General features: G+C 41.0%; 1 protein-coding gene and 1 long non-coding RNA gene across 3 annotated transcripts in view; one reads left to right on the forward strand and one right to left on the reverse strand.

Moving 5' to 3' along the window:
• The window catches only part of LOC118656073, a 48,890-nt gene that overhangs the window by 6,007 nt on the left and 28,533 nt on the right, over nucleotides 1-14,350 (forward strand). The window lies entirely within an intron of this gene.
• The window catches only part of LHFPL2 (LHFPL tetraspan subfamily member 2), a 134,832-nt gene continuing 120,650 nt past the window's right edge, over nucleotides 169-14,350 (reverse strand). For both annotated transcript variants that reach the window (XM_036308832.1, XM_036308834.1), the window contains one exon: nucleotides 169-4,236. In XM_036308832.1, the coding sequence (XP_036164725.1) occupies nucleotides 3,980-4,236 (257 nt within the window). In that variant the 3' untranslated portion in view covers nucleotides 169-3,979. The remainder of the gene's footprint in view (nucleotides 4,237-14,350) is intronic.

Raw genomic sequence — 14,350 nt, forward strand, 5'->3', positions numbered from 1 at the left:
TCTGAGGAATAAATATATATAGTACCTATTTTGAAGTTAAAGCTAACCTAAGGTAGGTATATATATCTGTTACTAATGAATGGAATAGTTGAAATACCTGAATATCTTTTTTTCCTGATCAAATTATATACATCATAATTGAAAGAAATAGACTTAAAAGAATCAAAATGAGTTTGCAAAATCTGGTTTAATTCAGATCTGGGGAAAGGAAGGGAGCAACATGTTGTGAAAATACATATGCACAGGGACCTAATCAATGCTAGACAAACAATGTATTAGTTTACAATATAATAGAATAACCACAAATTTGAAGGCTCAAATCTAGTCCATCAGCGGTAAATACAATTTCATATTTGGCTCAAGTGGCTGTTGAATTATCAAGTGGTGCTGAGTTCCTCCAAAGCACCTAATGACTCCCCCCAGACTTGGAAGGAGTTTCACCACAGTCTCAGAAGAAATCCCAGTCGTGCCTGTAACTCTTTTGGCCCTTGGGAGTCATTGCTGCCCAAATACAAATGCAGGCCAGGGATTTCCAGTGGCCACGTGTTATTGCACAGAGAAGTCTGTTCTAGGCCAGACTCTTATGGCTAAGAAGGTGTGAGATCAGCCCTTAAATAGTGGTCTAGCATTAACATGGTCTATCAAAGCATGTTAAGAAATAGCTCCTTAGTGATTATGTACCAGCTACTAGTTATCACACTAACAGAAAAGGCAAAAGGGCAGCTTCACATTTCACATGAAAGACTAGCATTAACTGGGCCTGCTTGCCAGCTTAACGTTCACATGAATCTAGTGACTATTTTAATTTAGACCCAGAAAAAATTATTTCATACCAGTCTTTTCTTCACATAGGTTTGTGTAGCATTAAAATCATTATGGGTTAAATACTAGGCCATAAAGGCAAAACTGTTTAACTCTCCTTTGCCAAAACAGAAACAAGCCCTGTTCTGACGCCTGTCCAGTTTCCAAAAAACAAAACATACATACACCTTTGTTATTGCACATCTTTCACACAGACTTGTGTATGTATAATATATATATATTTTAAATATGCTACACATAAAAAAAGACTATGGCACTTTACAGAATACGTGTTTTAACAAAGATCATTACACCACAGATGTTTGAAAACTATACAAAAACCCTTACACAATTAATGTAACATTGTTGAATTAGCACACAGGTTTAAAGAATCCACAGAGTCCAAAACAAGTATTTCTGCCTTTTTGGAGTCCATTGAGAAGCCCAGCCATCACAAACTTTAAGCACAAATGCAGGCAAAAATAAATAAGACTTTTCTGGTAGTTGTAATGGTGCAGGTATATTAGATTTTTAGACTGAGGCAATTAGGGGATAGAAATTAGAAAAATAGGTGTGGGTCAATCAGTCTAATTATTTTGTACACATTTATTTCACCATATTCCTCATATTTAGTGTGTTGTTCTTTTTAATCAGCTATGCAGTTTTGGTCTAGATTTGCATGATTTTGAATGTTCCATTCCTTCCAACCAAAGCTTGGCTAGTGAACTGAAGGTTTAAAAGGCCCAACATTACCGCTTACTAGGCCAGTGTTTGAGTAGTTTCAGTGGTTTGGGGTTTTGTGTGTGCATGTGCTTTTTGTCTTCTGAGCATTGAGACTAATGAAGTAGACACTGTCAAGTGACTTTTATTATCAAGGTGATCTAGGGATACACTGCCACCTTAACCAAGGAGCAGTTGGGCAGTAGGGATGAGGGACTTGCTCAAAGGATCCTCTGGGCTATGACAACTTGTCTGTAAGGAGAGTGAGAACGTAAAATTCGTGTTAGAAAATGGGTTCTTTATCTTATACCAAAAAACAGTAGAGTGAATCTTCTGATGATACATTTAAGAAAAATTGGTGTTTTTATCAAAATTATTTGCCTGATGAAGCAAATTTCTTTTTTTAAATGAAAATTATTGCCAGGGCTTGCTGGCATCGGGACTTGGTTAGAGCATATAAACACTCCATCAGGTACAGGAGCCAAATCCAGTGGCTGCCATAACCTATTTCTGTGTGGTGTCAGAGATAGATTAATGTTTCCTGAACCCTTCTCTTGTTAAGGAAAGTCATAGGATTTACATTTTGCTTATTCTGAACTTTGGACTAAGAGTGGTGAGCTCATTAAGGCCTGGTTCTACACCCTTTCTTCTCCTGCCCTTAACTCTTAATCTATAAGAAAAGATCGTTTCTGGTATAGGCCAAAGGCCAGAAGAGAATGAGACTTTAGTTGTTCCATTCCATCAACACATAAAGGAATTAGTTTTTCTGCACTAGGCATGGCTGTAAAATCTGAATCAGGGTTCTATGTCTGGTGGCACTTAGTACATAATACCTTGCCCAAACAATGTATGTAATTATTTGTTAAATTTTCAAAATGAAGCAAGCCCTCAAGTGAGCAGATTCATAAACCAAAAGAGACCTAATCCTTCCAGAAATCTGGCAGGTCCATCCCACTTGCTTAAGTTGTTATAGAGTGTTTCTGTATTTCTTCAATTCTAATCTTAGGATAATATCAGACTAGGTTCTTTCTGGCCACTTCGATCATTTCAAAGTAAATATGAGGTGATGGCTAATACCATTTTCCTGAATCAATGATATTGTTAATTTATAGAAACTAGATTAAAAGCACCCAAAACTTTTTTAATAGTGGTAGTTGATTCTTTTTGTAAACAGGTACAGGCAGGTGCTGTAAGTTTGGTCTAGCTCTCTTATTTTGCATTAAATTTCTACTCTGTTTTCCTGGGAATGAAGCCTTTGATGCAGCTCAGCATTTGCAACAATTTAATGTTATTTTAGTCTGCTTTCAGGATCAACCAGTAACTAAAAAAACTTAAGTCCCATGATTAGCTCTTTTTTTAACCCTTTTCGGTCCAACATGGAGGCTGACTCGACAGACCAGGCGCTAAGAGCAGGTCCAACGTCGAGGCTGAGGTCGACACTGCAAACCGATTCAACATTCAATCCCGTCAATTAATTTGGACCAGCCTGTTTGAATTCCAAAAATAAAATTGGACCGCAAAGGGTTAATGCACAGAATAGCATTTTGCTGTTGGGGTTGAAAATATAGCTGACTACAGCATGGTTACCAAACAGTGGGAAAAGGTCTCCCCGTAAGTGCTGAGGTTCTGGCAGTTTCTCCCAGTGAATATCTGAATGAGCCACATCTGGTTTGGAGACCTCTGTCCTGGAATGAGGAAACAGTGAGGTTTCCTTTGGCAGTCAGTGCAATCCCAAGCCTAGGAGAAAAACATGTGATCTCTGGTGGAAGAGGAGGCTGGGCCAGTACTGGCGCTAGCTTGGCTGCTGGGAAGTGGAATGCATTTGTCTCCACTAGCAGGATTTTTTAATTCTCATAATCTTATAGGCCCTTATTTTTTGCTTTAATCTTGGAGTGACAGTTCAATTGATTCACCTGACCCTGGAATTTAGCTTCCAATAAGTTCCACAACAGAATTCCACAGTCCCTGCTTGATCCCGTTGGTGAGCTAAGAAAGATCGTGTCTTGCTATGATGCCTTTTAGCACACATCCCACTCCCAGTAAGTGTGTAGTCTTCAACTGAGACACTTGAAAGAACCAGGAGGAAACAAAAACCCCACACCTCTGAATAGCCAGCAAATCTGGCTAACAGTCTCTTCTGGTTACCAGAGAAATGCTGCTTTCATGGTTGAGAGCATTCTCCTTCACTGTGCCTTGGGGGTGATGCTGTCTGACACATGTCAGGGTTTATGTACTGTTTTCATGTTCCATCTCTTACAATTTGCACTGTGGCCCTCATGTGCAGCCACTTTGCTTGGCTGGATGTTGCCTCTCATTGGTCCTGTTAAGGCTCAGGGCTGTGGAATGTGGATTTGGTAGTTAAAGGCTAGTTCTTCACTTGACTCAGATGATGAAACCAGAGGTGAACTGTTTCACAAGGATAAACATGGAAGAAAATGGTATAAATGTCTCTTCCAAATTAAAGGAGGCAGATGAGGTTTTTCCCCTCTTCAATCTCTTCCTGTACTTTGTCACTGGAGGTTGCAATTTCTGCTTGTGCGGAGAAGATGGCACAGATGAAGGTGAGGACCATCCCACCGATGGCAGTATAAAAGGCCCAGCCCAAGGAGCAGTCTCCAGGTTTGTAGGCCGATGCATAGTGTCCACAGTAGGCAACGGCCTTCTGGCAGCCCCAGCCAGCAGGGTAGAGTATCAAGCCGAGGATAAGGAACAGGCCTGCAGGGCAGAAGAGAAAAGAGGTGACCACCCCGTGGCTCCACAGATTTGTTGTCATTGTTACTTGATTTACCTTCTTTGGGCTATGGCATCCTTTCTGCAATAGCAAGTGTTAGGGGCTGTTTTATACAAGTAATCTAGCCTGATCAAGAACTATTACCACTTTATCAGAAATATTTTTAGCCTCTTCTGTACATGGTGGCATGTACACCCACTAATCATTTCCCTTCCAGGAAAGCAAATAAACTTGTTTCTTCTCACAGGGCTCTTATTGAGGTGAGAATTTCCCTTGGTCTAAGGCAGAAATCAGCAAACTGAGGCCAAGTAACTGTGGCCTTGTTTTTGTAAACAAAGTTTTATTGGAACAGAGCTCTGCCCATTCATTTATGGATTGCCTAGGGCTGCTTTTGTGCTGGAACAGCAGAGTGAGCAGTTGCTACAGACCCTATGGCCTGCCAAATTGAAAATATTTAATAAGGTTACAAAGACCTGATTTTTAAATACCAAGGAGTTCTATCCTTATAAACTAATCTTGGCTCAATTTTCTTTTCCTACCTTTACTAAAATTCTCTGGGTTTATCATACCAAAGCTTCCAAGTTACTTAAAGCAACTTCCCCACAGAAAGAACATGACTGAATCTGTGGTAATATTAGGTGTGAAGGAAGATGAGGGACAGTGTTTAAAACCACAGGTCACAATTTCATAGCGCTGTCTTCATCCTGTGATAGTATCTTCTCACCAACCATGGCAGTTCACTACCTCCCAAATTAATCCCAATGTTCTAGTCCAGTGGTCGGCAAACGGCGGCTCGCGAGCCACATGCAGCTCTTTGGCCCTTGAGTGTGGCTCTTCCACAAAATACCACATGCGGGCGCGCATGTACAGTGTGATTGAAACTTCGTGGCCCATGCGCAGAAGTTGGTATTTTGTGAAAGAGCCACACTCAAGGGGCCAAAGAGCTGCAGTTGGCCGACCACTGGTCTAGTGTGAGCTAGAACACAAATAGCAAGATAATGACCACAGCAAAGACGCACTAAATTGAGATGGTCAGTTAGTAGTTAAGAGCTCAAAATTGGGATTAAGATAGAGGTTTGAATTCAGCTCTGACATTTATAAACTGGGTGACCTTAGAAAATCTTAACCTAAGTATGATTCCTCACCTGTAAAATGGGCTAATGTTTAATTCATAAAGTGGTTGTGAGTATTGAAGTATGTACAGAGTACTTTCTACACCCATAACAATAACAGCAGTAACAACAGAACTGGAACACAGACTAGTACCTGACAACAGGATATAGTTTTTTGCAGACCCCTCCTGTATAGGAGGCTGTATAGCACAGTTTAAAGCAGTGGTTCTCAACTTTCCTAATGCCGCAACCCTTTAATACAGTTCCTCATGTTGTGGTGACCCCCAATTTCATTGTTACAAATTGAACATAATTAAAGCATAGTGATTAATCACAAAAACAATATGTAATTATATACGTGTTTTCCGATGGTCTTAGGCGACCCCTGTGAAAGGGTTGTTCGACCCCCAAAGGGGTCGCGACCCACAGGTTGAGAACCGCTGGTTTAAAGTGTACCAGTTATAATGACAATGAAAACACAACAATCCAAAACCTATGGGACACAATGAAAGCAGTCCTGAGAGGGAAGTTTATAGCTCTACAGGCCTATCTCAACAAACAAGAAAAAATGGTAGTAAATCATCTAACTCTACAACTCAAAGAATTAGAAAGAGAGCAACAAGAAAACCCCAGAGTGAGCAGAAGGAAGGAGATAATAAAGATTAGAGCAGAAATAAATGACATAGAGACCAAAAAAACAATACAGAAAATCAATGAAACCAAGAGCTGGTTCTTTGAAAGGATAAACAAGATTGACAAACCTCTAGCCAGACTCACCAAGAAGCAAAGAGAGAGGACCCAAATAAACAAAATCAGAAACGATAGAGGCGAAATAACAACAGACCCCACAGAAATACAAATGATTGTTAAAAAATACTATGGACAGCTCTACTCCAACAAACTAGACAACCTGGAGGAAATGGACAAATTCCTAGAAAAATACAACATTCCAAAACTCAATCAGGAAGAATCTAAAAATCTCAACAGGCCAATAACTATGGAAGAAATTGAAGCAGTCATCAAAAAGCTTCCAGCAAACAAAAGCCCAGGACCAGACGGCTTCACAGGGGAGTTTTACCAAACATTCAAGGAAGAACTAAAACCTATCCTCCTCAGACTACTACAAAAAATTCAAGAGGAAGGAACACTTCCAAGCTCATTCTATGAAGCCAGCATCACCCTAATACCAAAACCAGGTAAAGACAACACAATGAAAGAGAATTACAGGCCAATATCCCTCATGAACATAGATGCCAAAATCCTCAACAAAATCTTAGCAAATCGGATCCAGCAGTACATCAGAAAGATCATACACCATGACCAAGTAGGATTTATCCCAGGGATGCAAGGATGGTACAATATCCGCAAATCAATAAACGTGATACATCACATAAACAAATTGAAAGAAAAAAACCACATGGTCATATCAATTGATGCAGAAAAAGCATTTGACAAAATTCAACACCCATTTTTGATAAAAGCTCTCAGCAAGGTGGGAGTAGAAGGATCATACCTCAACATAATAAAAGCCATATATGACAGGCCCACAGCCAACATCATACTCAATGGACAAAAACTAACACCATTTCCCCTAAGAACAGGAACAAGACAGGGATGCCCCCTCTCACCACTCCTGTTCAACATAGTACTGGAAGTGGTAGCCATTGCAATTCGGCAAGAAGAAGAAATAAAAGGCATCCAAATTGGAAAAGAGGAAGTAAAACTGTCCTTATTTGCAGACGACATGATATTATACATACAAAACCCTAGAGACTCCATCAAAAAGCTACTGGACTTAATACATGAATTTGGCAATGTAGCAGGATACAAAATTAACCCCAAGAAATCCGAGGCATTTCTATACACCAATAGTGAACTTTCAGAAAGAGAGATTATAAAAACAATCCCGTTTACCATCGCACCAAAAAAATTAAGCTACCTAGGAATAAACTTAACTAAAGAGGTAAAAGACCTCTACTCAGAAAACTACAGGACGTTGAAAAAAGATATAGAGGAAGACATAAACAGATGGAAGAACATACCGTGTTCATGGATTGGTAGAATCAACATCATTAAAATGTCCATACTACCCAAAGCAATCTATAAATTCAACGCACTTCCCATTAAAATACCAACGGCATACTTCAGAGATCTAGAACGAACTCTCCAAAAATTCATCTGGAATAAAAAAAGACCTCGAATAGCTGCAGCAATCCTGAAAAAGACCAAAGTAGGTGGGATCTCAATACCAGATATCAAGATGTATTACAAAGCCACTGTTCTCAAAACTGCCTGGTACTGGCACAAGAATAGGCATATAGATCAATGGAATAGAATAGAGAGCCCAGAAATCGGCCCGAACCAATATGCTCAATTAATATTTGACAAAGGAGGCAAGAACATACAATGGAGCCAAGATAGTCTCTTCAATAAATGGTGCTGGGAAAATTGGACAGATATATGCAAGAAAATGAAACTAGACCACCAACTTACACCATACACAAAAATAAACTCAAAATGGATAAAGGACTTAAATGTACGACAGGAAACCATAAAAATTCTAGAAGAATCCAAAGGCAACAAAATCTCAGACATATGCTGAAGCAATTTCTTCACTGATACAGCTCCTAGGGCACTTGAAACGAAAGAGAAAATGAACAAATGGGACTACATCAAAATAAAAAGCTTCTGCACAGCAAAAGAAACCATCAACAAAACAACGAGAAAACCCACTGTGTGGGAAAACATATTTGCCAATGTCATATCTGATAAGGGCCTAATCTCCAAAATTTATAGGGAACTCATACAACTTAACAAAAGGAAGATAAACAATCCAATCAAAAAATGGGCAAAGGACCTAAATAGACACCTTTCAAAAGAGGACATTCAGAAAGCCAAGAGACATATGAAAACATGCTCAAAGTCACTAATCATCCGAGAGATGCAAATCAAAACAACAATGAGGTACCATCTCACACCTGTCAGACTGGCTATCATCAACAAATCAACAAACGACAAGTGCTGGAGAGGATGTGGAGAAAAAGGAACACTTGTGCACTGCTGGTGGGAATGCAGACTGGTGCAGCCACTATGGAAGACAGTATGGAGTTTCCTTAAAAAACTGAAAATGGAACTCCCATTTGACCCTGTGATCCCACTTCTAGGAATATATCCCAAGAAACCAGAAACACCAATCAGAAAGGATATATGCACCCCTATGTTCATAGCAGCACAATTCACCATAGCTAAGATCTGGAAACAGCCTAAGTGCCCATCAGTAGATGAATGGATTAGAAAACTGTGGTACATCTACGCGATGGAATACTATGCTGCTCTAAAAAGGAAGGAACTCTTACCATTTGCAACGTCATGGATGGAACTGGAGAGCATTATGCTAAGTGAAATAAGCCAGTCAATGAAGGAAAAATACCACATGATCTCACTCATTCATGGATAATAGAGACCATTATAAACTTTTGAACAATAATAGATACAGAGGCAGAGCTGCCTCAAACAGATTGTCAAACTGCAGCAGGAAGGCCGGGGAGGGTTGCGGGGCAGGAGGTAGGGGGGTAAGAGATCAACTAAAAGACTTGTATGCATGCATAGAAGCATAACCAGTGGACATAAGACATTGGGGGATAGGGGAGGCTAGGGGACTGTCTAGGGCGGGGGGATAAAATGGACACATATGTAATACCCTTTGTAATACTTTAAGCAATAAAAAAAAAAAAAAAAAAGTGTACCAGTTATGAGTAAGTGGGTCAGCTTATTTTTTAGGGTATATTTTGAAAGGTGTAATGATTTGGGGAGAGGGAGAACCCAGACTACAATTTAGTCCCCTTGAAAGACTAAACCATTCTCATCTGAACAGATCTTACTTAGGTGGGAGATCCAAAAATTACTGAGCTAATTTTTTTATGTTCCCAAAGCCTGTGATAAATCCTAATTAATCCCCACCTTGTTCCCTAGGAAACATCACCAAGCAAGGTACCTGGAATCTTGTACTTTCTCCCTCAGGTCCTAAGTTACCACCCTGGGACTTAGATTCAGAGGTGCTCTCTGGCATGCAGGCCCCGGGCAAGGAAGTGTGAACTGCTCTGCCTTATAAAGACCAGTGTGTTCGTATTTTAATCGTGGCTCCAATTAAATATTAGTTACACATGTTGTTAGTATTACATGGCTTAAACAAGCCCAGTAAGCAAAATTAATGCATTTTAATATGATAGGGACAGAAGACAGAAAGCATGGAGTTTGTTGTCACATAGCAGCTCTGCTACCCTCTGCCAGGCTCACAAAATACCTTAATTTGGTTGTCTCAGATCCTTCAGGGAAGTAGGCAGACTTAAAATAATGAGTACAGCCAGGAACATTCACTTTAGTTCTTCCTAGCTCTCTTAGGTGCTTCCTTTTATGATAGCTCAGCTAAAGTTCCCAAAATTGTTTAGGCCACCTGAAAATCTAGTGGCTGCTACTGGCCAAATGTGAATGACAATAGGGAGACATGCTTATGAGTTATGCAAAAGCCTCAGCTTGAATATTTATAAGCCCACAGGGCATTTCACATGGGAGAGTAATAAATAGTGGACTGTGGTATGTCTCCAAGTCTTAGTGGCTGTGATGTGTGCCGAAACCACACGCTCTCAACCTGGGCAGCCAGCCTAGACAAACACAGTGCCTTATCCAAATTCTCCACGGGGCAGAGAAGTTGCCGCTGTCTACCCTACCCTGGTTGCTGACCTTTGCTCCCAGCATTCATCAGAGTTGTTATTAGCATGGTTGATGCCATGAAAATGCAAGCCCTAGGTCAAGGGAAAGAAAAGAGGGCCTACGGGTAAGCAAAAAATGAAAGTCACCTTGATCATCAGTCTGGGTGTTTAGAAAAAGGCCCTTCTAGCAAAGGAATTCCAGACAGTTTAGTGACTCAGGTGGACCTTTCAGCTGACTGCCACACTGCTCTTGGGGCCCAGCACAGCTTCTAAGCAGCTTTTCTGGTCCTAATAAGCATCCCTTAATGAAGCACAAACATCATCTGAACATAATCTTTTGCTAACTAGTAAAATTACAGAGAAAAAGCCCATTAAGTTTTCCCATCTCTCAGAGTAAAGTCCAGCCCCCTCTCCCTGGCCTTAAGGCCCCATGTGATTCAACTCCTTACTACCTGTCTAAACTCACCTCTGCCTTTTACACCCTTGTTCTCTGCTCTGGCCACCTGGCTCTTCCTTGGACACACCAGGCATACTCCGGCCTTTGTACTTGCTATTCCTCTCACCTGTTGTGCCCTCCTACCAGGAAGCTTTCAGGTCGTCTTCAAATGCCACTTCCTCAGTGTGGTCTTCTGTTCCAAACTATTTAAAATTCAACCACCTACCTCTCCCCTGCATGCTGTCCTCCTTCCTTGCTTTGTTCTTTCTTCTTAGCACTTACTACAGACACAGACTATATTACTTTGAGTCATATGAAGCTGTCAATATTTGACCTTTTTTTTAACCTGAATAAATGGTCAGTTTATATGGCTCAACCTACTATTTTACTTAATTATTTTGATTGTTATCCTAAACTTTTAAGCTCCACGGGGGGAGGGATTTTTGTATATTTGTTATAAAGCTAGTGCTCAGGATTGAGTTTCACATAAGAGCTGAGCCAGGATATGATCTGATTTTCCTATGCAGCTTTAAAAAGGCAGTTCCTGCCTGACTCTCATGGCTCAGTGGTTGAGCATCGACCTATGAACCAGAAGGTCACGGTTTGATTCCCAGTCAGGGCACATGCCCAGGTTGTGGGCTCAATTCCCAGTGTGGGGCATGCAGGAGGCAGCTGATCAGTGGTTCTCAAGTCTTATCATTGATGTTTCTCTCTCTTTCCCTCTCCCTTCCTCTCTGAAATCAATAAAAATATATTTTTTAAAAAGGCAGTTCCTAAAGTTAGGCCAGCCCGTAGTGGTGTTTGGGGCCTTTCTACTGCCTTACTGCATCGTTTCAGGGTGTGTTTGTTATGTGGAAAGCAATAGAGAAAGTAGGACTAAGATAGTGGGCATTTGATATTCTTTTGACTGGCACCTCTCCCAGGGAGAGGGCCCAGCTGGGAGGAGAAGGAAAAGTAGACACGATGATACTGGCCAGTAACCAAAGAAAATGGCTACTCCTGAAAGGAACTCAGAGGGCTTGTCATCTCTGCCATGGTTCAACTTGATAGGATGCACCCAGAGTCATACCACTTTCCACAACCTTAAAAACTATCCTAATCCTTGGGTCCTCTATCTTCTCTTACTAACCACCTCCCAGTTCACTATACCAAGAAGATGCCAGCATCTGTTCATTGTGGGGGCCACCTGGGGAATGACTCAACCTTACTTGGGGAAGAAAAAATAAAAGGAACTGATGGTTAGTCACTTGGACTCCCCTACAGATGCCACCACACACTGGAGATAGAACCCTGACAACTTCAGAGGCCCACCTTATAGTGGCTTTCTCATGATCAGCTGGGCACCAGCTAATACAATGCAATGTTTATCTTGCCCCTCTGCTATTTTAGTAATATTTCCCCCTACCTGGAATGAGCTTTTGGACTCAATCCTGGATTCCCATCTTGCTGCACAGGAATTTTCAGAGCCTCTATGGGCAACTTAAACATGTGGTTTGGGTTTAACTCAAATAATTAGATTCCATGAGCTGTGTCTCATCACTGCATTTCCAGTGCCAAAAAACATAGAAGGTGTTGAAAAAAAAATGAATGAAACCCACCAGGAAAAGTAAAGTCATGGTCTTCCTGCTTTCTTATCAACATTCAGCACTATGATTAGACCAGCCACAAAAGTATAGCTCTTAGGTAACTTTTTTGCTACTGCCCTGGATTTAAACAATGTGATATCAAATCCCTTAGGTGGAAAGAAAAACATCTCCATAATCTAGCCAAGTCCCCAATTTTGGAAAGATGAAGCATTGCTAAATGCATTAAATAATATTTTGCTTGGTCTAAAGATTGCCACCTCAAGCTTTAAGGACATGGGATGCTAGGAATGGAGGACCCAAGTCTGAACCACAGCTCCTAAGTTTGTGAAAAAGTGGGCAAAGGCTCCATGGCTATTTCTCATCTTTCCCTCCCGATCAGTCACAGTTTTACAACCTGCTGGCCAAGGGAAGGGACTCAAAGTTTGCTTGTTTTTTTATGGGTACAGAAGAACGCCATTGTTCCTGTTCTGAAAAATGTAAAAACTAAAGAAAGGCTGGCTCCTTTCTACAGAATAACAAGCAGGTCTTTGGACATCACACTTCTACTTCCTCTTCAGACAGACTTCTAGACTAAATAGTAAAGAGTGACTAGCCCTGGTTTGCAAAGGAAATTTACTACGGACAGGAAGAAAGCGCCATCTGTTAGTGCAACTGGCAATATGCAGAGGCCCATAGTGAGAGACACGACAGCTTCCACAGGGTTGTAATCAGGAAGCTCATACTAAAGCTATGAAATTTCCTACTGTCTGGAGGGTGCATTCACAGCAGACAGCTAGTAGCAAGCTTAGTATCTTGATAAACCTGGGTTCCAACTAGGTAATTCCTGAGGTGTGTCCACTGAGTGCACTCAGGTGCCTGTTCTGACACTAGGCATAGCAATGAGTGGCCGTGATGAGAAGAGTAGGAGAGCACTGGGTTCCATAGGCTAAACATTTTCAGGCCAGTGCTACTCAAGGAATCTGGTCACATAATACACATCACCATTCCCTGAACCAGGGCCCTCATCCTAGTTCACATGTCACCACTTCCTACCAGAATGTTATTCTCTGTGAACATCTCTTTTCAGCTCTTTATCACATTGTTATTTTTGTATATTTAATCAGCAGATTTTTACTAAGTTACCTACTAAGTGCCAGGCATTATTTTTAGCCCTGAGAATATAGCAGTAATCTAGTCCTTTGAGGGCAAAAAAGTTTTATTCTTCATGGTATATGTCACAGTTTTGTCTTAGCATTTACCATAATAAGCCTCATGGGTGTGTTACAGGTTAAAAAGGTCAAGAATGCAACTTATTTCTGGCTTTGAAACAGCCATTGACTCACATAGGAACATAGCAAGAGACTCCATTCCCCTTTCAACATATCTCTGAGAAAATGAAAAAAAAATAAAATAAAAACACAAAACACCAAAAAAGTCACCCAGTGTTGATTATCCCACCAGGCCTACCCTGTGACTCACAGGTCTGGAATATGGGCCTAGCTAAGCCTTTGCTTTGGTTTTGTTGACCCAGCTCAATTCACTATAGCATACGCCCAGGGGGCTGTTCGGCCACCACCACCCTTCCCCTTCCCCCTTCTCAGGCAGCCATCTCTGTAGCAGGAAGCAAAGGCAAATAAAGCAAGAGGGTGACTAGCTTCCTGTATCTCATCCCCATTCTGGGACAGAGCTCCAAGAGCATTCCAGGCTTACGGGGGTGATAGCTTGAAAAAGTATTGTCAGTACTGGATTAATGTAAAACTAAGACAGGAATAGTCCTCGCATGAGTTTCAGATCATCTGCCAGTGTTCTAGCTCCAGGTGAGAAGGTGGCCTCATTGGCTTTTCCATTTTAGTATCCTTTGCTGTTTGTTCTTCCTTATCTTCCCAACATCTATGCACTGGGGAGCTAGGCTCAATCCTCTGTCCTCTTCTCTACATTCTCCTTATTGATCACACTTGATCCTACAGCTTAAAATACTACGTCTAGGCTGAGGTCTCCTGAATTTTCTCCAGCTTTGAACTCTAGATTTGCATATCCAACTGTTTACTCTTGACCTCCAACCTCTACTTGGATATCTAACAAAGTGCTTGAAAATTGTGTCCAAACCTAACTTTTGATTCCCACTCCTCACTTTAAAACCTGGTCTTTATCCTGTGGGCCTCATCTTAGCACATGGGAGTTTAGTTATATCCAGTAAGGTCAAAAACCTTAGAATCATCTTTGACTCCTTTCTCTCTCAGAGCCTACATTACTCCATCAGCAAAGCACTGGCCTTC

This window comes from Myotis myotis, unplaced genomic scaffold, assembly GCF_014108235.1.
Source record: "Myotis myotis isolate mMyoMyo1 unplaced genomic scaffold, mMyoMyo1.p scaffold_m19_p_5, whole genome shotgun sequence".
Lineage (NCBI taxonomy): Eukaryota > Metazoa > Chordata > Mammalia > Chiroptera > Vespertilionidae > Myotis > Myotis myotis.